General features: G+C 36.2%; 1 protein-coding gene across 11 annotated transcripts in view; it reads left to right on the forward strand.

Annotated features, from left to right (window-relative positions):
- SOX6 (SRY-box transcription factor 6) overlaps positions 1-23,927 on the forward strand; it is a 369,801-nt gene that overhangs the window by 296,999 nt on the left and 48,875 nt on the right. For all 11 annotated transcript variants that reach the window (XM_053979406.1, XM_053979405.1, XM_053979401.1 and 8 more), the window contains 3 exons: positions 5,141-5,290; positions 9,133-9,313; positions 11,586-11,776. In XM_053979406.1, coding sequence (XP_053835381.1) covers positions 5,141-5,290; positions 9,133-9,313; positions 11,586-11,776 — 522 coding nt within the window. The remainder of the gene's footprint in view (positions 1-5,140; positions 5,291-9,132; positions 9,314-11,585; positions 11,777-23,927) is intronic.

Raw genomic sequence — 23,927 nt, forward strand, 5'->3', positions numbered from 1 at the left:
GTGAAAGTTTCGAGAACAGATCCTTTCTTTCTACTTCAAGCAAGCCACCTTCTACTGAAATTCTTTGTGATGTATCTTCCAAGTACACCCATTGCATTTTATTGTGCTGGGCCAGCCCTCATCACTCACACTTCGTTTATCTGCTACACTGAGTATTGCAACCACTCTTTTTCTTATCTCCATGTTTCACACATGGCTTTCTTATAGTTTCTTCAGAATTCTGCTGCAAAAATAACATCTGAATTATATCCCTGCAGCTGTGACCAAATCCTCCCTCACCACAGAGTCAGTTGAAATGTCTCTAGCCCTTGCCTTTCTGTTCCTGCATATATGAGTGCAACTGGTCTCTCCATTTGCTCCCTGAGATTGTGCATCTAAAGAAGCTCCCTCTCTTCTGTGCAGCAGCTGAGCACTTACTCTTTATTGAAGTATCTTTTCAAAACCAATTTTTCCCTAGGGCCTGTCCTTGACAAGCCCTTGGTAAAAGGCTTATGATGTGGATGTGGCACTTTGGGGACATGGTTTAGTGGGTGAACATGGCAGGGCAAGGCTAATGGTTGGACTTGGTGATCTTAGAGGTTGTTTCAGCCCAGAGGTTGTTTATGGCCCATTCTGTTTTCCTTGCCATGTGCCACTTCTGTAACATTTGATTCTCAAAATTCTTAACTCTTATTTATTCTCTTAGACTCATATGATGCAGCCTAAGAGACAAGTATGAATATTCCTGCTGCAAAAAAAGGGAAAACGTCGGATGCAGAGAAAGCTTTGCTCTGTTCTTATTTGCCATGCTCAGTCTCTTTTGGCATAGAATATGTCCAGGAATGTCACAGACCTATGTGCAAGACAAAAGTTATAGGGAAAGGGGCTTGAGCTAATGAAAGACTTTTGATTATTGAAAGATAGTTGAAAAAACTAGATGAAAAAATGTTGAAACTTTTAGAGAGCAATGTGTGAGCCTAAGGCCTTCCTTTGTCTTCTGGCAAAGCATGAATGAATACTGGCAGTGAAGGCAATTATGCTTCTGTGTTATGAAAATGTCTCACAAAGGCATTTTGAAACTTAGATGACATTAGAAAAGATTTTAACATTTGGATCAGTCAAGATGATCTATTATTAGTTCATAGCTTTTTAAGTAAATTCTAGATCTTGGATGACACTTTTTATAAGAAAAGTGAAATCGAAATAATTCATTAGATTCTGTAGGAAATTTCTGAAGCAGAAAACACCATCACCATCACAACAGAATTATTACTTTTGTTTGTTATTCAATTCTTCTTGTTATAGCTCTAAGCTCTAACAAAGGCTTAGTGTGAACTCCATCATTTCCAGGTAAAAAAATCAGTATGCACTTGTGCTGTTCTGTGCACATGTTGAGTACAGCACTCTTCTACCTGTTTGAAATTTTTTTTAAGTACATGAACATCATTCAGACTCATAGTGACCTCCAACTTACATAAATACCCCTTGAATTTTTAGTTGATTACAGCTGAAACAGAGTTTTAGCAACAAATGCTTAAGTCTGTGAGCCTGTTAGTTCATAGGTGCTTAAATGTGAGACTTGACTTGCCATTGCCCTGAGACTTGTGGCATTTCAAAATCCCACCCTTAGGCATCAAATCTGACATTAGAAGAAGCCTGGTTCTGAAAACTTCAAAGCTGCATCCTTGTTTATATACCTTAAATAAGCTGGGCTTGAAAATTGTTAACTATTTCAGGAGCACTGAGGAACTCAAAATGAGCATTACTTTTATTTATATGCTGGGAACTGGATTGTAAGAATCTAACATTTTGATCTCTGAGAAAAAAATAAAAACCAGGCTATACATTTTTTAAGGCTTCTTAAAACAATCAAGAATACTTGATGTTTTTGAATATCTAATTTGTAATCAAGAGTCTCCTGACTGGTTAGCATAAGGATTATGAAATGCTCTTCTCTTTATGTAATAGGCATAGATCAAAAATATGATATGTTTCAATGTTTAAGGTATTTTAATTTTTTTACTCGTGAAATAATTTGCAGGTAAGAATTTCAGTTGAAAAAATTCCATTGAAGCTTTTTCTTTTGAGCTTTAAAAGCCAACAGTCAACATTCATTCAATGTTTGGGTTTTATTCCTCTCCTCAATCTTGCAAATAGAAGCTTCACAATCTGGCCATCTCAACGTGAGGTCCTAAATTGCCATTTTGAGCCACAGCAGTGGTATTTGCAAAAATATCCCTTTTTTTCCCTGCAATGGTGGCATGCACATATTTTTCCACACTGGCTAGCTCCCCATACAAACTGGTGTTTAAAACTTATACAGCTTTCCAGTCCACATAGCAATGTTGCTAGTGCTGATGTGAATTCTTGCAGTATTTGTACTTGCTTGTAGAACAGCTTTGTTTTAAGCAAAGCAGAAAGCCAATTGCTGGTACTTATTTATACATTTGCTTTTATGTTTTAAAATAAATTTGTAGAAATGCCAGGCTAAAGCCAGCCCTGAGACCTTGGAATAACCCAGTCATGATTTATATATATACATACAGATACATAAATGACAAAATTTCTTTTATTCTGTCTTCCCTTAGAAGCATTTCTCCCTGACAGGACTTGCACTACAGCCAATACAGCCCTCAACACCCTGGGAGGGGAGTGGTGAAAAATTCTAATTTTATTCTACTTTTCCTGGTTGCATTTCCAAAATCAAACAGTTTCCTAGATAGTCAGTAGAACAGCCCACTTTTCTTGATGTTAATCCTCCACATGCTGTGGGTGTTTCTGTTGCTGGTCCTGGTGGGACACAGGTGACAAGCAAGTCCTGGCTCTGACTGGTGTCACGTGTCTCTACCTTTGCATTGATCTTGAAATATCATTTCAAGAAATTTTCAAGGAGAAGTGGCAGGGATAGGTCCTTACTATCTATGTCTGCTTCTTGCCAGGCAACTCTATTGTAAAATAGAATAAATAAATTCTTCCCAAGCCAAGTGTAGTTTTTTTGGGGTTTTTTTTGGTGGTGTTTTTTTTTTTTTTTTGGTTTTTTTTTTTTTTTTTTTTGCTTTGTTTTGTTTTGTTTTGTTTGTTTTGGTGTTTTTCCCTGTGATGGTAACAGGTCTTTATGTTGACCCATGAGCTTTTCCTTCTTATTTTCTCCCCCATCCTGCTGAAGTGGGGGGGGGAAGAGAGTGGGTGGCTGGGCAGCTGGCAGCTAGCCTAGGTCAACCCACCACACTGTTTTAGTTGCCACAACTGACAATCAAGTTTTATCTTCCATGAAAAATAGAATACTGTAGAAAGACTAATTTATACCCCACATTTTTGTCCCCTGACGGCTTACCTGAGAAGGAAATTCTTTTGAACTTTAGTTAATAAATGAGAGTTTATTTACACAGACTTCCTTTCACACTTTTGAAAGTGCAACACACAGTACTGTAAGTACAAAAGTTTTAGTCTTCTTTTAGTAAAGTGTAAGTACTCTCCTTCAGATAGTTGAAGAAGAAGTTAAATTAGTTAAAAAAAATAAAGGAAAAGTATTTATAGACAAACCACAGAATACTGAGAAAGACTTTATAATTGCTGGGTTTTGTCTTTAAATTACATACAAGTTTATTGTGTTACCTCTTTTATAGTGCAATGCCTGATTATTCCTGAGCTGAGAATGTGCAGGATTTCAGAAGTTTGTGAAATGTGCTTTTTTGAAATGAGCATTACTCTCATGTAAGCAGATCATCCTATTAAGCAAGCAAAGGTTGACCTCAAGAAAAGGGATCTTTATCCCTAAAAGGGATAAGATCATATTATTAGGAGAAGAAAAAAATACCTACTGTTGTATGAAAGGCTTCATTTTCATTCTCCAGGACCTCACCAATAGCTGGGATTTTTTTTTCGGTTTTCAATCTTTTTCCTTCAAGCATAGGAAAAAAACCATATACCTTAGCCAAAATATTTAACACCACTAATTTCAAAACATTAATCTGTGATCCTTTTGTAGTTCCTGTGTGGTACTGGAAAGGGGTGGAAACAAACAAATAAACAATAGTTTTCATTTGTCACCCTGAGCTGTGACTCTGCCCCTCCCTCCTGCGTTTGTCTCGCCACTGAGTCTCTGAACTTAGAGTATTGTGTAACTTTCATTTCTGTGGAGGCTTGTTATATTAGAAAAATTGTTCCAAAGAAAGCAACAATTATGACATAAGCACATCTGGCTCTTGCAAATTATTCTTTATTAAGCTTTCATTTAATTACATGTGCTGAAAGGTCTGCTTTTGATAACTGTAATTTTTTTTATTTGTCCATCTGAATGATAGTAATGTTGGAAATTACATACAAACCACCTGGATTTTTCTCACTAATAAGGCAAAGTTTATGTAGATCTGGGTGTAAAAGAGGGATTAGGATCTTCCCTGTTCATGGCAGAAGAATTATTTATGATGCTAATTCAAGGTGAGGGTTTAAGTTTGGTCACTGGAAAGAAATTTGACCAAATTGGTTTTGTTCAGTAAACACTTTTTATTGATTGGGATTGTTTATTTTAGTATAAAATCTATGTTTCAGTTAAACTTTTTGAAAAATTCCACTAGAGTTTTTTTTGGATGCTCATCACTATTTACAGGAACTTTTAAGGCCTAGACTCATTATTAGCATTTATAGAACATATATAACTGTACAGAGAGATGGAGACATACCTTGTTGGCTATTTTAACTTTGCCTTTTGTAGGAAACCATTCTTGTGGCAGCTCCCAGTAAAGTTTCTGGAGTTCGTGGTTAATTTCTTGCTAAGAACAAAAAGACCTGGATTATTATTGTTTCTGACAGGAGTGTATACCTCCTTTTCATAAATAGCCTTATAATTTTGTTTTTAATATTCAGGCACAGTGTAATTTTTTTGCTCAACACCATGACCATCATTAGCAAGAAGGAAAAAAAAAAATCAAGAAAAATCAGCAAAAGTCAAATGAAGAAAAAAGATATTGGTGTTTGGGAGTTTTCCAGACTTTTTTTTTTTTCTCTTTTTGCAAATAGCAGAAAGGGAAGCCACAAACAGAGCTGAAAAAGATCCTTTAAGAGAAGAAACACCAGTGTGGGAAAAAAAAAAAAGTACATTTACAGCTTCTTCTTTAGGAAATATATTGCAGGAATATATGTATATCTTCTTGTCTTCCAGCAACTGTATGCAGCTCAGCTGGCAAGCATGCAAGTTTCTCCTGGAGCCAAAATGCCATCTACTCCACAGCCACCAAATACAACAGGGGCACTTTCACCCACTGGGATGAAAAATGAGAAGAGAGGGACCAGCCCGGTAACTCAAGTTAAGGTATTTTTCAGTAAAGAAAAAAGCTGGTGTTTGAGAAGGACAGTAAAAGCAAATGATCTCTGTAATTATTTTACAGTTGGAAGTTGAACCACGGTGCTGTTCTTCAATATTCAAATAAAAGGTTCAATTTTAGTGCTGTATTATCAGTAGAGAGAAGGGAAGAGAAAGCATGCACTTGTTTCCAAAAATACCAGGCGTCCCTACCAGAGGCAGCACAACAGATTCATCAGTAAAATGTGATATTTTCAAGATTTCAGTTTGTAATCTGGTAGCATGCATTGTATGAAATGGCATCCATTTCACAAATTGTTTCACATTGAACTCTTGAGTATCTTAAAATGTGGTGCTGGCTTATATTGTTAGGGTAAGAGAAAGACTGTAGATTGTCTAATTATTTTACAAATCTCTAGCTGTACTTAATTCTACAGTTTTGGAAAAGCCTCCTATAAAAATAATATGTAAGTCAGGGCTCTGGGGAAAACATTGTGTCGCTGCAGATTGATTTGACTTTTGCTGATTTCACACAGCTGCTGACAGCCACGCTGCTCCTCGCTGGTTTTGCTCCATTGCCGAGTGCTTGTGCCTGCTTATTCTCACTAGCTTGGAACCAGGCAGCTACAACATGGCATTTGCCAGAAGCCTGGAATGAATGCTGTGCTCTCCCTGAAACCCATGGAGCAGCCTTTGGGTGCAACTGCCTGGATTCTCCTGCTGTGTTCTCCTGGGGTTGCATTTCCTGGGGTGGCTGGGGATTTCATGAGAGTGAAAAACATGCTCAGGACCAATTTACCCCCGACTGTAAAAAAAAAAAAAAATCAACATTCAGATGTTTTATCCATTTGAATGATAGAGATATTAATGCTGAACAATTAAAATAAATCTAAAACTGACATCTTTGTGGGGGGAGAGAGAGAATGTATTGGGTTTTTTTGCTGTCTGCTGACACCTTACAGGCAAACAGTCCTTAGCTTCAAACCAGCCTGAGAAGATTTTACTCACTTGAGGTGGTGGTTTCTTTTTTTTTTTTCTTCCCATTTTTTGACATGAGAGTAAAATATAATTTGTTTTTTCATTATCATCAATCATCGTGGTAAAGTGTGGGTGAGTAGATATTTCTGCCTGGGCTGATAAATTTCCATGACACTTTTTTGCTAGGATGAGAGTACTAATAAATAAAAACTATTCCATTATGGCCAGACCTAACATTTATTTAGCAAAGCGTTCACTTTACTTAGCTGTAGATGTGTATTAGTCTAATATTTTACCTCTTGTAATCCAACGCCAGGTTTGGGAGCAGTCAGGAAAATTTACCGCGTATGCAGAGTTTGCTACGGTCAATACAGAAGCCACCAAAAGCAAAGCCCAACTGTTCCAGTAAAGTTGCCATAGTATAGTGATACCTAACACCAATGATTTATGGCATTGAGAATATACTACTGACTACTTTAATGTGAAAAAGTAATTCTGGCAGTGAGCGAGCCAAATGGACCTACACCAAACCAAACCCTTACTGTATGAGTCAAATTTTCCCTAGTTAAATTCAAGCACATATTTTCTTGAACCAAGGCGAGTACTGTTCCAGGTTTGTGGCCAGCTGAGTCCTATTACAGAATTGACCACATGCAAATTTTTGGGGCTTTCCCATTATAATGTAAAGTGAATGGACTAAATTATATGTTAATAAAATTGAAGTCTTTTAATGATAATTTTTATTAAGCACACTACTGCATTCAGAATATTAAAGATGAACTACAAGTGCTTTGTGTGGACAAATAGCAATAGCTAATGAAGAAATTATTAGTATGAAAGCAGTACCTATATTCAGTCTCTACAGATTGTTAACTTTTTTAGCTGTGACAGTTTTGATGGTCATGCATTGCTTAACAAATGCTCTGTATTTTCTCTGGTTTTAAGCAGTTTGTATAAACTACATGTGTTATTTATAGAATTGATGCAATTCTTTTATGGAAGTCAGATCTTTCAAAAAGTAATGATAGGTTTTCCTTAAGTCAGTGACCAGAATGTTTTCCAGTTTTTTGGTTGCCTTGCAGAAATGAAAAGACTGTCCATATGGTACAAACAAACAAGTCCTAGCAGTGTTTAGAGTTCTTTCATTATCGTATCAGTACTAGATGGAAAAGCATTTAAAAATTGAACACTGTAGCATAGATTTGTATGTGTACATGTTCACAGTACCTAGCCTGGCAAACTTCATATAGTCTGAATGGGGCTCTGAACTCTTGGAAAAGTTTATGGAAGCCATTTTGTATCTGGGCAAGGAAAGAGGTCACATGTAGGTGTGGCCACAAAGCATCAAAACCGACTCTATCCCTTGTACCTTTGAGCTTCTACTCTCACCTGGACCCTGAAAGGTGGTGCATATTTGTGCACACTTTGAGGCCAGGAAGAATTGAAATGTCATGCAGTTTTATGGGAAAAGTTTAATGCTGGTGATATGATGGCACTATAAATACCTGTTTATTACATTTTCATGTTTAATGCATTGTGTGTGACCAGATGTACTTTGCTTGACAGTAAGGAGAATGGAGAAGATGAGATAATGTGATGTATTATTGTATTTTGACATAATTCTAAGCTTCCAAGTGATCAGTGCAGTGTTTTGAAATATGAACAATCTCTTACATCCAGCATAATTCTGCTCTGGTCATATTTTAAATGAGAGATCTGTCTTACTGGGCTCTTAAATGACAGAAAATCACCGTTTCACAGTTTTCTAAGTGCTCTGTCTTGCTTAATGTATTAAGTAAAGGAACAAGCTGAAAGAATGGGAAGAAGGTTGCACTGCTAATGTTTATACTTATCAAAGAAATTAATTGCTTGAATAATTTTTCTTCAATGAGTTGAGATATTTTAGATGGACCTATTCTACAGCACAGAAACAAGACATACGTCAGAGTTTCTTCCACAGTTGCAAATGAAAAATATCAAATCATATAAAGGTGCTGATACTAGATTTACACACCATGAAGAAAAGTTCCTTGTCTTAATGCAAATAAAACATATATAATAAAGGTTAAATGCAGCAGAAATAAGTACAGAATATGGGAATAATACAGAAGTATCTAACAAAGAGCAGAATAGCAGTTATGTGGAAAATAGTTTTGACATTTGAATTGTAAAATATTGTAAAGTTAACAAAGTTAAACAGTAGTAAATAAAAAATATTTTTAAATACATATGGTATGTAGTCACTACCCTAATAAGTAAAGGAATTTAAATTCAGTGAAATTCTTTTCTCCTTTTATGAGAGACCAGCATAGATTATTTCATTGAACAAAACATGCACTCTGAATTAGATGCATGGAATGTATAAACTAGCAGCAGCTTTAAATGTGGGCCAAAGAGCTGTCAGGGCTTCCAAATGATTCTTTCATAGTAGTACTTCTGATTCCTTAGTTTCTAATACATTTAAAAATAAGCTACAGAACTTATTTTTATAGTGCCAGGAACTTTTCAAATAGAACCAATGCAAAAACATTACCGAGCTGCTGGAAATTTTAAATAATTCTTTGTAAATGCCCTAGGTTAATTTAGATCTCTGAAAACACATTAGGAAATTAAGCTGTAATGTGAGCTAATTCAAATCTTAATTTGGCAAAAAGAATGATCCAGTCACATAGTTAATGTAAATAAGAAGCATAACACAGAGAAATTAATGAGGTTTCCTTTCATTGAATCTTAAAGGAGGCAGATAATTAGCTCCTTTTGTTATTATTGCTGCGGAATGTGGCATTGTCTTCGAGGTGTAAAGTAACTGCTGCTTGCAACATGATGCGTTCATTTGTCTTTTCCTAATAGTTATTTACATTAAACTCTTGCAGGATGAAGCAGCTCAGCCACTGAATCTCTCAGCCCGACCCAAAACAGCTGAACCTGTCAAATCCCCAACATCTCCAACACAGAATCTCTTCCCAGCCAGCAAAAGCAGCCCAGTGACAGTGACGAACAAGAGTGGCATCCCCAGCCCGCTCAGTGGATCTCTGGGAAGAGGATCCTCTCTAGGTAACTCATCTGTCCTGGAAAAGGAGAAAATAGGCACGTTTTCTGCATGAAATTCCAGCCTGAGCACACTTAGTATTGGATTAAGTAGATACTTGGGTATACATTTCTGTTTAAAATTATAGTGAGGCTTTTCAAAGAATGATTGATTGCCAAAGTTTTATAAGAGTATCCAAAGAGATGTATTAGTGTGTGACAAACACAGGAAAGAAATACATAATATAGGAAATACATATAAATACACACAGATAAATAAATAAAGATAGATATATAAAACTTATAAATCAGGTTTGTGTGAATATCTCCCCTAAAGGCATCTACTGGGTGTATATACACAAAGTTAATTTTTAAATTATGACTTCTGGATCAAAAAAATAAAAAACTACCTTTGCACACACATGGAGCCTCACCAGATACTAGATAGATTTTTTTTTTTTAATAGAGATGGAAAGGCATAAATCCAGGCAGTTTATGTTATTATTTCATCATGTTTTTGTTATTTGATCATATTTTTGTCATTTCTTCACTCATCTGTCAGGATTTTGTTGATTCATATGGTTACAAGTAGGGAATTTTTGACCTGCATTCGAGATTCTTTAGGCCTATTAAGTGATGAAACAAAATTGGTCTGAAAACTATATATGAAGACTGCTTTAACCAGTCAAGAATCAAGAGTTGCAAAATGTAGATGATCAGCCCTAAAGTTCAAATAGTAAATTTTAACAGTGACTAAATACTTACTACAGACCACTTATTCACAATCTGTAGCTCAAGTGTACTTGCAAAATATATAGAAACACTTGTGAATAATGAAGAGATATGTTAAATACATATATTAAATATATTAAATTATGTTTTTTTTTTCCATTCCCAAACACTTGGGAACATCATGATCTCTGAAAGATATTTTCTGCAACTATCTAGATACTCTACCTGTCAATTTACTTACAACTAGCACTGCATTATCTTACATTAGAAAGTGAAATATCAATCTGAAGTCATAGACCATTCAAGGGAAAGAAACACAGAAGACAAACAGTGCCTAAGGTATAAATATTTTTTACGTAATGTCATAAAAAATTTTTGTCTCAATCCTTCAGTATAAAAAAAGACAGGAAGACATTACCAACAATCAGCAAGCCATGTAGGAGCTTTTGCTACATATACATGATTATGGATCTAAATCTCTTTAAAAATCATGCAAACATGCTTCCCAACTTCTTTAGGGTCCAGAATGGACCTTAGTGGCTGAAATGGTTCAGAACATTAGAACATTGCAAATTTGCCTCAGTAAGAACAGTGGTTGTCTTACAATACATTATTTTTATTTTGTAGAGGGGTGTTTCATTTAGATAGAAAACTTCACTAGTCCCATCACTTGTTTTTTTTTTTTTTTAGTAGTAGGCTGTCAATAGGTACACAAATCTAGCAAATTCAGAGCTTTTATAAAAGAAATTTGCTGGCCAGACAGATGCACAGGTCACACACAAAATGTGATTGCTCAAAATTCCCAAGCTAGAATATATATGCACCAATCTATCCATGTGCAGTATAGAGAATACTTCCATATCGGAGCAGGTGGATCGCAGTTTTGTCACAGCAATAAAAAAAGAAACAGTCACAAACTAATTGCTGTCTTTTTCTCTCAAATCTAAAACTGTGGGATACTCATCTTCATGAATGCTTTGTAAGATGTAATAGGAATGCTTGCCTGAGTTTGATGCTTGGTTAAAAGTTTCTTCCTGTTCAGAGTGATAGAAAAAAACTGGTTTTTTCTCTACTGATTTAGAGATTTATACTCCTGTTATGGTGATAATGACCTTTGTCCCGAAAAAGTAAATGTAAGTGCTCTTTCTGAAATGGAAATCCAAATGTCTAGAGTGATGGTTCTCTCTATAAAGAAATTCTAAGAACTGACATGGAGTTTCATGGCCTAGTAAATGAGATTTTTTCCCTTTGTTATTATCATTAATTATATTTAATACCTCAAAAAGTTTCCAGTTTAAGCTTCAGAATACTATTGTCTTAAACACATATTTAAATTTGAGTCCATGAGTATGCTCAGATAGCTTCATACCAGGCTATTCCAAGACCTCAGTGGATATATTTCTACCAGCAAAAGAAGTGCATGAGTTTATCAGTCACTTTAGAAGAGTAATCCAGCCTTCAAACAGACAACAATTGCCACTCTCGCACTAAGAGTGCGAGAGTAGAGTTCTTACCCTGGATTCCAGTTTGGATAATTACGTAAATAAAATATATTCTCTCTTTATAGATATCCTTTCCAGTCTTAATTCACCTGCCCTATTTGGGGACCAGGACACAGTAATGAAAGCCATTCAGGAAGCTCGAAAAATGAGAGAGCAAATCCAAAGGGAACAGCAGCAACAACAGCAGCCTCATGGTGTTGATGGAAAATTGCCCTCCATGAATAACATGGGTCTAAACAACTGCAGGAATGAAAAGGTAATGTCTCCCATTTCCCCACAGTCTGTCACTCACTCTTCCCTGCAAAATAGCTTTTTATTTTTATATGAAATTTCTTTTTAGAGCATTTAGCCCTCTCTGATTTCATGTTAAGTACACCTTTGTCACTTTACAGTGCAGTGCTACAAACTTCTCTAGGTGTACATGACAGCATTCACACCCACAGTCCTGTGCACGCATGTGAGGAAAATGTAAGCGTGCACATAGAAACATGGAAAATGGCTTGGTTGGAGCTTCCATTGTTCATGGTCTAGATTTTGAATTGTGCTTTTGAGAATGGCTTTGATTAATAAATATGGCTAAAAAGCCAGTTCTGTGCAAGCATGGTGGAGTATTGCAATGCCAGTGCGTAAATTGAGTGTGCTTGAATCTGTGGTTCAGGTGGAACAAGGTACTTAGGCACAAAACAGCTGCATTTGGCTCTCAGTTGCAGTGGGAAATTAGAGATTAAACATTCTCTGTTGAATCTTCAGTTGAATCACTGAAATGAGGTGGCTCATGGAGTAAAAGGATAAATGAGAGAAAGTGTTGGGATAATGGGACCAGCACTGGACTGAGCAGGACATGATCCAGCTTACAAAATAGCAACCTGGGAGCATGTAGGAAAGGTAAGGAACAGTTTCTATCATACTTGCTTCAAGGACCAGTCAAAGGACAAAGATTCTTGGAAAATCCCCTGAACCTGTGTTATCCCATTCTGTGTCCTTTCTGAGGTCTTCAGGATCTGCTCCAGCATCAGGTCACTGCATGTACACCAGGGCAAGAGGGCAGAAGATCTGGTAACTCGCTGAGGTAGAGGCAGCCCTGTGGATGGAGAATGCTTCTCTGTAAGCTTCCCTAGAGGTGCCACTGGCTGCAAAAAATGCAGCACACAAGTTATTTTTCACCAATGACACAAAATCAGTCAGAGACCACAATACTTATTCCAGTTATCTAGAAAGGGAAAAGCATTATCCCAGTAATCACTAAAGCTTTGGCAAACAGAACAGTTATGATGCAATTTAGTAATGGATGGAAAGAAAACTGACGCATTAACTAGCCCATACAGCAACCAGTGTTTCAGACTATTTGTTAAAACATTCCAGAGCAACAGGTAGTTCCAATGCCTGTAAACATTCTGTGATTCTCTATATCAGAAGGCAGGGTAGATATATATATATATATATAGGTATATATGGTACCCAAAGACTAACAGGAGTTTTGAGTCCAGGTTGAGTATAAGACTCAGAAGAATATTAACTGTAACTTAAATTATGAATTAGATAATATTCTGATCTTTTCTCAGCCCACAAGGGAATTCTTGGGTGAGTGTTTTGTAGCAAAGCACATGAAGACAAAAACAGACCCATTAAAGATTGATACACACCTTTTAATTTCATTTTATATTTTTGCTTGGTTGTTTCTTTACAGTACTCAAAACCAGTAATGTCTGTTAAAAAAGATTGCTTAAAATGTTGCCACACAGAATAAACAATGCTTTTCCAAGTCAGACTCAGGGTCTAATAAATATGTATGTCTGCTAGTATTAGTTTAAAAGTCATAATTGGAAACCCCATTTAATACAAGTTGTTATTGTTAAAAATATAGTAATGAATAACTGATCAAGCAGGTTGTATTCAAACACTCTAATTGTAAAGTCAGCGTTTACCTTAAGTAATCAAGAGGCAGGATACTAAAGTTCAGGTTATTAAAAAAAAAAAGTATGATCAGTATTAAGAGTTTATAAAATTTATAAAATTTTGCTTATTTTAAAATTTATTTTGTGAGTTTCAGTGGCTTGATATTTAAAAAAATATCTAATATGCTATAAGGGCTATTAAAAGAATTCTTAACATTTGATTTCACTTTGAAAAATAAGTATAAAAATGGCATCCACTTACTTATTAAGTCTCTTCCCTGCATGTTTTCAGTATCATATTTATGTCTTGTATTCGATATAACAAGTTCCTATTTCATCTTTCACCCTTTAGAGCAGAGTCAGTAAATATTTCAGTGAATAATCTGAAATTTCTATTTTGTGCCAGTTACTAGCAATACACAGATTGAGGCACAGCTTCCGGATTGAGGTTATACACCAGGCAGTCAGAGAAAAAAAAAATTTCTTTTACTTGCAAATATAGAAGAGTGAATCAGAACTCTTTAACAGATGCAATACAAACAACATCATTCTCAAATGCCATCTTTTGTGAAGAGACTTTTCATGGTGGCACTTGCAACTTTCAAAACCTGAGGATAAAACAGCACCAGGGAAATCTATTGTTAAGTCTCTTAGTGACCCTGTGTAATCCTGCTGGGTTTATTTATTGCAGCAGGTACTACAGAGCCATTTAGGTAGGAAAAGCTTGTGGTATGTGCTCTGGTTTTACCTTTGGTGTGCTGGTCTGTTATCCTCGCCCACAGATGGGAGAAAAGGCAGAGGCTGCAAAAGAATGGGATATAAATCAGTCATTTTCAATGATGGTATATCCCCACTCTTATCCTAAAGAAAATAAAAGTATCAATTCAATCATAAATATTAGGAAAATGTATTTATATTTTATAGCAAGTATAAAATACATTAAAACCAGAAGCATCCTTTGCACAAACAGAATTCTAGAACACTCTTCTTTCCCCCTTCACCCTCTGCCTTTTAATTTTTACATTATTATATACTTCTTTTACTCTAAAAATGATGGGTAGGATGATCAAAATGGAGGTGGGGGAGCAGGAATGCTAGATCACTTCAATTAGAAAAACATAATTTGAAATAATTGTATGCCAAGAAAACTGTGTATAATTTCTGTCATAATCCCAGTGAAGCTTTGATAACAGTTGCAATTTTGGCTTGGTTTCTTTTGAAGAATCAGAACCCTGTGTTTTCAGGACCAAATTTTCAGAAATTGGCTTCAGGTAATTAGACTTGTAGAAATGAGTAGCTGGAAGCTGGCACCAGAAAAAGATGACAAATTAATTGCCTGCAGCTGGTTTAAAAAAGCTATTGAGTTCTGGTCAGTTACTGGTCTTCAAGTTCAGATAGTTGGTAATAGTTTGTTGTGCAAATGACTGCGCTCACAAAATTATGTACATAACTTCAAAGTCTGGGCTTAGGTCTTTTTGAAAATGTGTCATTTAAATCTCAGAAAGCTTTGTATTTGGTTACAGACACAGAATTGAAAATTGCTTGTGTTCATATTCTGCTGTTCAAAAAAAAAAAAAAAAAAAAGAATCTACAAAGCTTTCGAAGTGCTCACAGAGATTCACTTATCAGAAAGACCAAAACAAAAACATCCAGCACTCTGGGGCCCAACATTGTAATTTGCCAAAGCATTAAGGTTGATTTATACTTCTGAGATGATAGCATCCTGTGGAGTTATTTGAGCTTGTGTGCTGCTGTGGGTTAGGATAGGCAGGTGAACACCACACAGCCACTCGCTTGCTTCTGTCAGTGGGATGGGGAGGAGACTCAGAAGGGTAAAATTATAAAATTTGTCGGCTGATTAGTACAGTTTAATAAGTATAGCAAAAGCTGTGCATGTGTCAAAGTAAAACAGGGAATTGACTGCTGCTCATTGCCAGGCAGATGTTTAGCCATTCTCAGGAAAGCAGGGTTTCAGCACAGATAAATTACATGGGAAGACACATGCCAAAACTCCAAACATTTCCCTTTCCTTGTTCTTCCTCCAGATTTTATTGCTGAGTCTGATGTCACATGGTGTGGAATATCCCTTTGGTCAGTTGGGGTCAGCTGGCTGGGCGCTGTCCCCCTCTCAGTGCTTGGCACACTCCCAGCCTCCTCTCTGGCAGAGCAGCATCAAAACCAGAAAAGGTCTTGCTGTAGAAGCCCAGCTTGACAATAGGTGAAACATCCCTGTGTTATCCAGCTCTGTTTTGGTCACAAATCCAAAACTCAGCACCATGTGAACTAAGCTTAACTCTGAGCCTAAACCAGTACAATGCACATGAGGCACAAAAATCACTCTAACAGAGTTGAAGTTTTCTGTTCATCTTCAGGTGGAGCAAAAAACTCCAGCGTGGTCTGACTGAGGAAAGGGAAGAGTAATGGTGTCAGTCATTTTACAGAGTAAAGAGAAATGCTGGGCAAGGGGAGAGAGTTAGGAAAATGAAGAAAATAATATACAGAGCTTTTACCATGTGATAGAAGCAAAAGCAAAATTATACCAAGAATTCATTCATTTAGAGGATTTTACTTTTTTCCAGTCAAGCCATGTTTACCTTTAACAAGAAAAGAGTACTTAAACAAAATCTGCATTGCTTCAGCTACTTGTATTTATTTTAGTATTTCAAATTGCCATCATTACCTAGAAGATTTGCTTTGATTTAAGGCTCTAAATGAATCTGAAAATGTTATATAATTTATAAGATAACTGACATTATTTTAAAAATAGTTAGATCCCATCTTTTTTGTACATAAAGCAGGAAAATGCTGACAAAGATGCTTCATAAAATCTTTGTATAAAAAATATAGGTAGAACTGTGATTGGAGAAAAATATATGAAGTCAAGATAGAATAAATACAAAATCAATTACCATAACATATTTGTATCCCCACATCCCCATTTACTTCCCATGAAGTATATTCATTGAGATCTTAGAGTAAGCAGAATTTAATATAACATTTTAATGTTTAATTCCATTCTTCATCTTTTGTAGATTTTAGACAACTATGTATTTGCAGTAGAAAAGCAGAATTAGACCCCAAAATAAATGACACGAGTCATTGCCTAGTTCCTGGGAATCATGGTACTTTAGCACCTCTGCTAATGAGCCTTTTATTCCTTTCTTATCTCTAAATCAAAGTTTCACAAGTTGAATCCACGTAATTTATCCTAATATAGACCCACAGTTTGTATGCAAAATGTGCACATTCTTAAAAATGTGTATTATTCACCCCTGGAGATATTACAGTCTATTGATCAAATCCATATTTAGGCACTTGGATTTGACTTGATAAGCCATAACGACCCCTTTGGAGGCGTTATGCTCTGCTGTATTTAGGGACTGTTAAGTGTGTGGATTATTGAGACAATAGAGTGTAGCAACTCCTCTGGAGCTGTTACACTTCATCATGTATATGAAGCTCCTGAACACGTGTACAGACTTGTACAAAACCACTTCAGGAAGTCTTTGTAGGAAAAGTCACTAGTCATGCATAATCTCCTTCTGGCTACCCACAGCCCTGCAATGGCTCCAGCATTGTACTGTTATTTTCCTAAAGGCAAGCAATGCTATATTATGCTGCCATCAGTTTTTTTGCCAGCTTTTTTCTCCCCATGCATTCAGCATCTGAGACAGAACAACTGCAGTGGCAGGAGCCACACTGTCTGTTCTGTATGTGTAGGAGATTTCTCAGACAATCACAGAGGATCACCTTGTTACAAGCATCCTTGCTATGAGTCAATTCTCAACTCTGTTAAAAAACCCCAAATACATAGTTAAGCAAATACTTTCCCAGATAATTCTGCATGCAATTCTTTTGCCCTTTACTGAAAGGAGTCCTGACCACTCTTAAATTTAGAACATGAATTAATTGGTCATTAGAGCCTTGTGGATTTCTTATAAATCTGTATGAATATGTGGTTTAGATTTGCAGGTACTGATCTCATTTTTTTCTTTTAAGAAAAACTTGTATTTTCATTTTCCCCTTTAGTTTCTTCTAATAGACTATTGATAAGCTATCAGTGCTTATATTTCAGTCTGCAGTGAGATATGACAGAAACTGTAAGCATTTTCAAATGGATCTTTATTTCTGTTGGTTAAACCTTTGTTCTATTTGTAATTAAAGGGTGAATACCTAAAAATTAGGAAAAAAAAAAAAAGGATAGCAGTAACAACAGCAGATGACTAGTTTTGCAAAGTTATTACTTTTTCTATGGTATTGTCTCCACACTCATTGTGTTAAGTTTTGGTCTCACTGTAACTTAAGAAAGGTCCTGCCCCCCACAGCTTACAATTACGTATGATGTAATTTACGTATTTAGATTCTATAATTAAAAATCTAGAACTGTATAGACAGGGAAAAAAGAAAGACATTGATTTACTTGAGGAACTGTTGGTATCGTCCCACTTTGTTGCAAGAATATAGGCAATTTATTCAACTCAGTGGGAGTGTATTCCATCTGTCTAATGAAGACTCTGATTCCTACAAAGAGACACTGCAAAGTGTTTTTTCCTGACTACGTCATCCTGCTCAGCCAACAAACCTTTCCCTGGGGACTTTCCGCGATGTGGAAGGACACGTTGCATAGAGACAACCTCTTTGCAGATCCATCGTTTTAGAACAGACAAGTGGCAGGTCTAAGTTAAATGCCCTGGAATAGGGAAAAGTTTCAAATACAAATCCCAGCAGTCCTCATACTTCTTACAAAACAAATGTCCTTTACACTTGACTGTGAATCTGCTCAGTTTAGTAATCTACTTGTGGCTGGACATAATATATGTAAGCTATAACTTTTTTTTACATCAAGTGTTCAAAGTTAATTTCCTAAAGCCATATTTGAACACCAGTATTTTAATCTGAAAAATCTGTATTAAAAAAAAAAAAAAAAGAAAAGAAAAAACAAAAGAAAAAACCCAGTTTGATCCAGAATTTTTTGAAATTGCAATAATTTTGCAATTTCCTTTTTAGTCTTGGGGCTTATCCTAGTTACATAGACATGTGTCTTCATTTTATACCCATTGTAATATTTCCTTAATAATTTTAAAAGGAAAAGAGTGACTCAAGTAAAATTTTTTTGAAGTGGCTGCAATGCAGGAGCCTAAGTCCCACTGAACTAGCTCTGAAAATTTTACCCCAAGGCAGACAAGCAGATTTGTGGCTGCATACACAGTAACAGTCTATTTTCAGTAGAATTCAGCAGTCTTGTATCCCTCTTCAGCTCTTTTTATGATAATTGGGACAATTCAGAATTTCAGCTGATGTAATACTGCCCCCTTTTATTAGAACTGGAAAACATGCTGGACCTCAAACATTTAGTTTTTTAGCTGGAGAAATTCTGTTTATTTATGCTGTTGCTTCCAATATTTGAATTTTCATGCCAAGATAAGATAAAGGCTGACATCCATATGCATTTGTAACAAAGAATGGGGGGGAAATAGTAATGATTCCAAGCAGTATATTTTTTCAGGGTGTATTGTGTGTGGTATGACTGGACTTCCTAGGCTGCATATCCCTTCAGGGAATTCCCTGCTATTTTTTTAAGAAGTTCAAGTTGTAGATGATTTCTGTTTTTGTATGAATGTCATGCGTGTTTGTATTGATTTTCTAAGTGTATTTAGGGACACACTGAGCATTGTCATTTTTGTTTTTCTTTTGTGAGTTCTGATCAGGAATTAGCTGCATTTTTGAATAGCTCAGTGGTTTTAGTATCTCTCAGACAAAGGTAAATATTACAAGGGATTTATGCTTTGCAGCTAGAACTTTCAGCATAGTTTGAAATTTAATTCAAAGCAGAGCATCTTGGAAAAAAAAATCGCTGTGTCTCCAACCATATATTTTAAGCAGAAATGTTTCAATTATAAACTAAGAAGAAAAATGACTAATCTGACTTTGGATATAACCCTGAAGCCTGTAATGTATCACTAACTTTTGTAGATATCCCAGGAAATAAAAACAAGTCAGACATTGTACCCATGCTTAGAGAAATCTTTTATCTCATCTCTGTCTAAGTAGTGAGAAAGGTTTTAGAAGCTGTGACTGCTCGTGCACAGAGGGGTCAAACACAGCCATAACATTGGTGCTCAGCTTCTGAGTTATGGGAGGAAAATACCAGCGCTAACATCAGTCCCTGCAGAAGAACACAGCCCCATTATCAAGGCCAGTTTTGTAATGGGAACCAGGTGCAGTAGACTGTGGGTATGAAATCTTGTCAAGGCTGTTCCTCCAGCCCCAGAGATAGAAATATTAAAGCTGCTCATGAATCGTTGACTTTGTCTGTAGGTACCATATGATGAGGCCTTTAATTGATCACATGCTCTTGCTCAGATGCTATTTACACCTGTGCAGTCACACTCATGCCTATCAATGCACCTACTAAATTTATTTTTTTTAGGTTCACTTTGTATGCTGTGTGTAGAAAGACATACAAATAATGTATTTGAAATTTGCACATTAAAAATACATGTTCACTGAAACTGTGAAACTGACAGGTAAAAGACAAAAAGAATCAGTGGAAAATCTCTGGCATATGTAGGTCATCTAAATTTGCAGATAATTTAGCTTTGGTGACAGCTTATAGATCCAATTTACACCCATAGAAGAATTTTCTGTGCGACCTTTGTTTTAAAACCTTTTGCTCAATTACCTTACTTTCCAAAATTGTCTTTATAAAATTGATAGTTTGTGCATTTCAGTTCCAATGCATTAGATGCACAGTGAAATTCTTAGTCCCTCAAGTAATGTAGAGGCTTATTAAAATAAAATCTAAAGTATTTTTTATATTGATTAAATTATCAAAATTAATTGAGTGAAAAATTTGCAATCTTTGCAAACTCTAAATCATGGAAATTTTACTGGACCATAAATTAAAAAAAAAAAAATTGACCAGCCCAATAGTGATGTACAGATATAAGAAAATAAAAGAGAACATACCTAGACATTAGCAACCTATATGAAACATTATTATTTGAATGACTGTATACACATATATAGAGAGGCATACATGTGTATACACACATGCACATACACTGCAGAGGGTAGAAACTTTCTTTGTTAGGTGAACTTTTAAAGTATTTCATGCCTTCAGTTCAATGCCAAGAATGCTTGGTAACAATATACTCTTTCCAGGAAAGAAATCAGCGCAAACTTTTGGTATCAAGAGCTATTTTTACACTTGAATATTGGCTGCTAGAGGTTTTGCCACTACCTGTGCTTAACAGCATTCTTGCTGAACACAGTTATGATTTTTTATTTCTGTTTTCAGGGCTGCTTGAAGAGGTTGTCTCACTTCAGGTTTTAGACCAAATTAATAATAGTGTTAATTATGATGATGATGATATTAGTAATAATGGGGACTTGTTCCCTTTCTTCTATTGCCTTTCCAGCTCAAGAAAAAAAAAGCCAAATTCACTGCTTCTTCCCTTGCATGGGGTATTTCATGTGAAAAGGATACAAACTTTGCTCCATTTTGGTCTTCTCCCTTAAATTTTGGAGCAACTGAAAATTCAAAATGAACAGAATTAGACTGAAGTATGTCTCAGGGATGTGTTGAAAAATTTGCGCAAACCAACAAGGATATTTTTTTCCAAAAGATGATGTTCTGCCGTAAAGGATAGTGTCTTTCTGATGACTGTAACAGCATAATGACCTTCTTATATACAATACATTGCCCAAGCACTCAGGAGAATTTACAGATATATACTGAAATTTATTCTGTGTTCTCCACAAAACAATAAAGATAGGTTGAAAATTATTGTTCAAACATAAATTTGCTAGAACAAGAATATATTCATTGATTTAAATTGTGGGTCAGAATGGCAGCTGCACAATCCTATCATATCACTTCCTCAATTGTCCTGAGAACTACAGAATACATTTGCATATTATTTCACACTTAGATACAAGCAGAGACAACCGCAAAAGTTACTTCCATTTTTTCCAGGCTCTGTGTACTCCTCCAAGTAAATTTGCTGCACCAAATGCAATGCCAATATAACTCTCTACTGCAGCAGATAATGTACAGCAAGGATAAATATGGATTGCTTTCCCTGATACTTCATTACATTCTAAAATTAAAAATGTCTCCTGTTTCTCAAGTGTCATTAAGCTGCATCAATAGGTATGATAAATTCAAATACACTCCCTGTTGTTTAAGGATATTTACTAAGCTGCCTGTTTGTGGGATTATACAATACTTTTTGCTGGCTTAACTGTTCTGTTCTGTTCTTCAATCTAAAGAATCAGCATGCTAACAGGTAAATTTGTCTTCGTTTATCTCATGAAAAGACTCAAGTTAATAATGTGAAACATTGTTTGCAAGTGTTTGTTTGAAATCTGATTAATGGAGTTGGACCATGCTTAGTCCTTCCTTTGTTTCTTTTCACAAATATTCATGCAAATGGGGTTTTATTTCTATCAGTGTATTTCCATTTGAACATGGACATTTGTTCACAATTAGGCATTTGCACTTTATGCCCAAAGTGCTCAACCCCTCTTAATAAGAAATGGAGGCTTTGATGCAGCACCCACTGACCAAATGAGGAATGCAGTATCAGGGAGATCTTCCAGCCCCTGATAAAGTGTCAGTGTTAATTATAGATCTTTACAGCAGCTCCCTGCAATCGGCAGCAATTTAATCTAGGGCTGCTGAAGGCCTTGCTGCACTATCCCTTACCACTGCCATCTTCTTCCTACCAGTGGTATGCCAGAGGCAGATTCATGGGTTTTTCTGTGGTGTTGAGGCTTTTGGATGCAGGGGCTGATAGACTGAAGTAAAAGGTTTTTGTTACCTAGGAAGTATTTGAGTCGAGAGAATTCCCAGTTGCCTTTTTTTTTTCCCCAGGTAATTTAGGGCAAAGTTGCATTATCATTGAGTTAGGCACTGAAACAATGTCATTTATCTTAGGTGTCCAATGACAGCATAAATGAGAAATAGGAAACCATTGAGCAATTAAGTGCATAGTTCATGCAGAGCTCTAAAAAGTTGGGTAGCTAAAACAGTGACACATACATGTATAGAAATTGCTGAACCTCCAGGGGTAGTTTGAAAAGATAAGAAAAACTCTAATTTCTGCATTAAATGTTCACTGCACATAGCTTGTTCATCTCTAGTCACTTAATACTAACTCCACAAACAGTAGATATCTCAATTGGAAATGTGTAACAGGGTAATAAATGATACTCAACATCAGATTGCTCATATTAAAATCTTATTCAAGTCGTAGTAAGCTGTTATAACACTACTTAAAACCTAAAGTATGCCTAACCCACAAGCTGAAATTGCCCAGTTTACATCCTGAAAATCTACAGACAACATTAATTTCCCACTATTCCACTTTTATGCCTGTGGCCTCTAACATGTTGCAAATGCTTCTATAAGAAAGGCTAGAAAAACATATCAAATTTCTGTTCTATTCCACTTGCTGACATTCAATAACTGAGGGAGAACATTGAGACATGGTTTTGGAAAGATCTCCTCTCTACCTCCACCCATTCCAAAGCAATTTATTAAACAGCCAGTAAGAAAAGTGGACACTTGTGGTTTAATGTCAGACCTGTGTTGATCAGTAGCTGAGTGCATGATTCCACTGTTATCTTGCCAAGGGCTTCTTGAGACAGCAGGCAGTGTGAGCATTTCTTTCTCCCTGCCATTTTTTTTGCATCCTGGAGTTCAATTGTGAAGTAACAATTTCATTATATGCCTCCTATTTAGATGAATTGTCTTTTTACATACATTGAGATTCTTGCTTTGTGCATCCCACTTTTCCCATTTCTAAAACACAGGAACACTCTTGGCTGTGTTTTGAGTGCTGGTACATTTGTTTTACATTCTGTTTAGAAGCCATCATTAGGAGGATGTGCATTAGAGCTGTACACAAAGTGAGTCACTGACTCACTCACATCATGTACTGTAAAACTTCTTGGTCTGTCAGAGGTTCAGCAGTTTGCCAAAATGTAATCAGCTGCCAGCTCCCTGCCAGAATTCTGCTCCTCAAGCTCTTTGAATACTACAAATAAGATTAGGTTGTATGGCTGCACTATTCCTCCCAAGGGATTCCCCGTTATCAAGGGATTACCTGCATGACCTTTGCATAACTCCTGTGTTTTGCTCTCCAGTGTCACACTACAGATCACACTGTGTCATAATAATGTCTCATTGAGGAAGAGTATGCCAACTTTTACTTAGGGCTTCCATGCAGAAAGAACCTAAAACTTAGAAATACAAGGAAGACCTTTTCCTGTAGGTCTGCTCCCACCCTCTTTCATGCAAGGTTTATTTTTCCTCTTTTGCTGCAAGGAGCAGTCTGAATTGGAATGTTCACAGTTACAAACTGACCCTATATAGACTGGGGTGCCTATCAGTGTTTGCAATAACCAGCACACTCTGCTGTGCAGGATATCCATTCCATTCAGTCCAAAAGCCACCCATAGTTTATCAGGATGTACTTACTAGCAGGGACAGGCAAAAGTAATGAA

This window comes from Vidua macroura, chromosome 6, assembly GCF_024509145.1.
Source record: "Vidua macroura isolate BioBank_ID:100142 chromosome 6, ASM2450914v1, whole genome shotgun sequence".
NCBI classification, from domain to species: domain Eukaryota; kingdom Metazoa; phylum Chordata; class Aves; order Passeriformes; family Viduidae; genus Vidua; species Vidua macroura.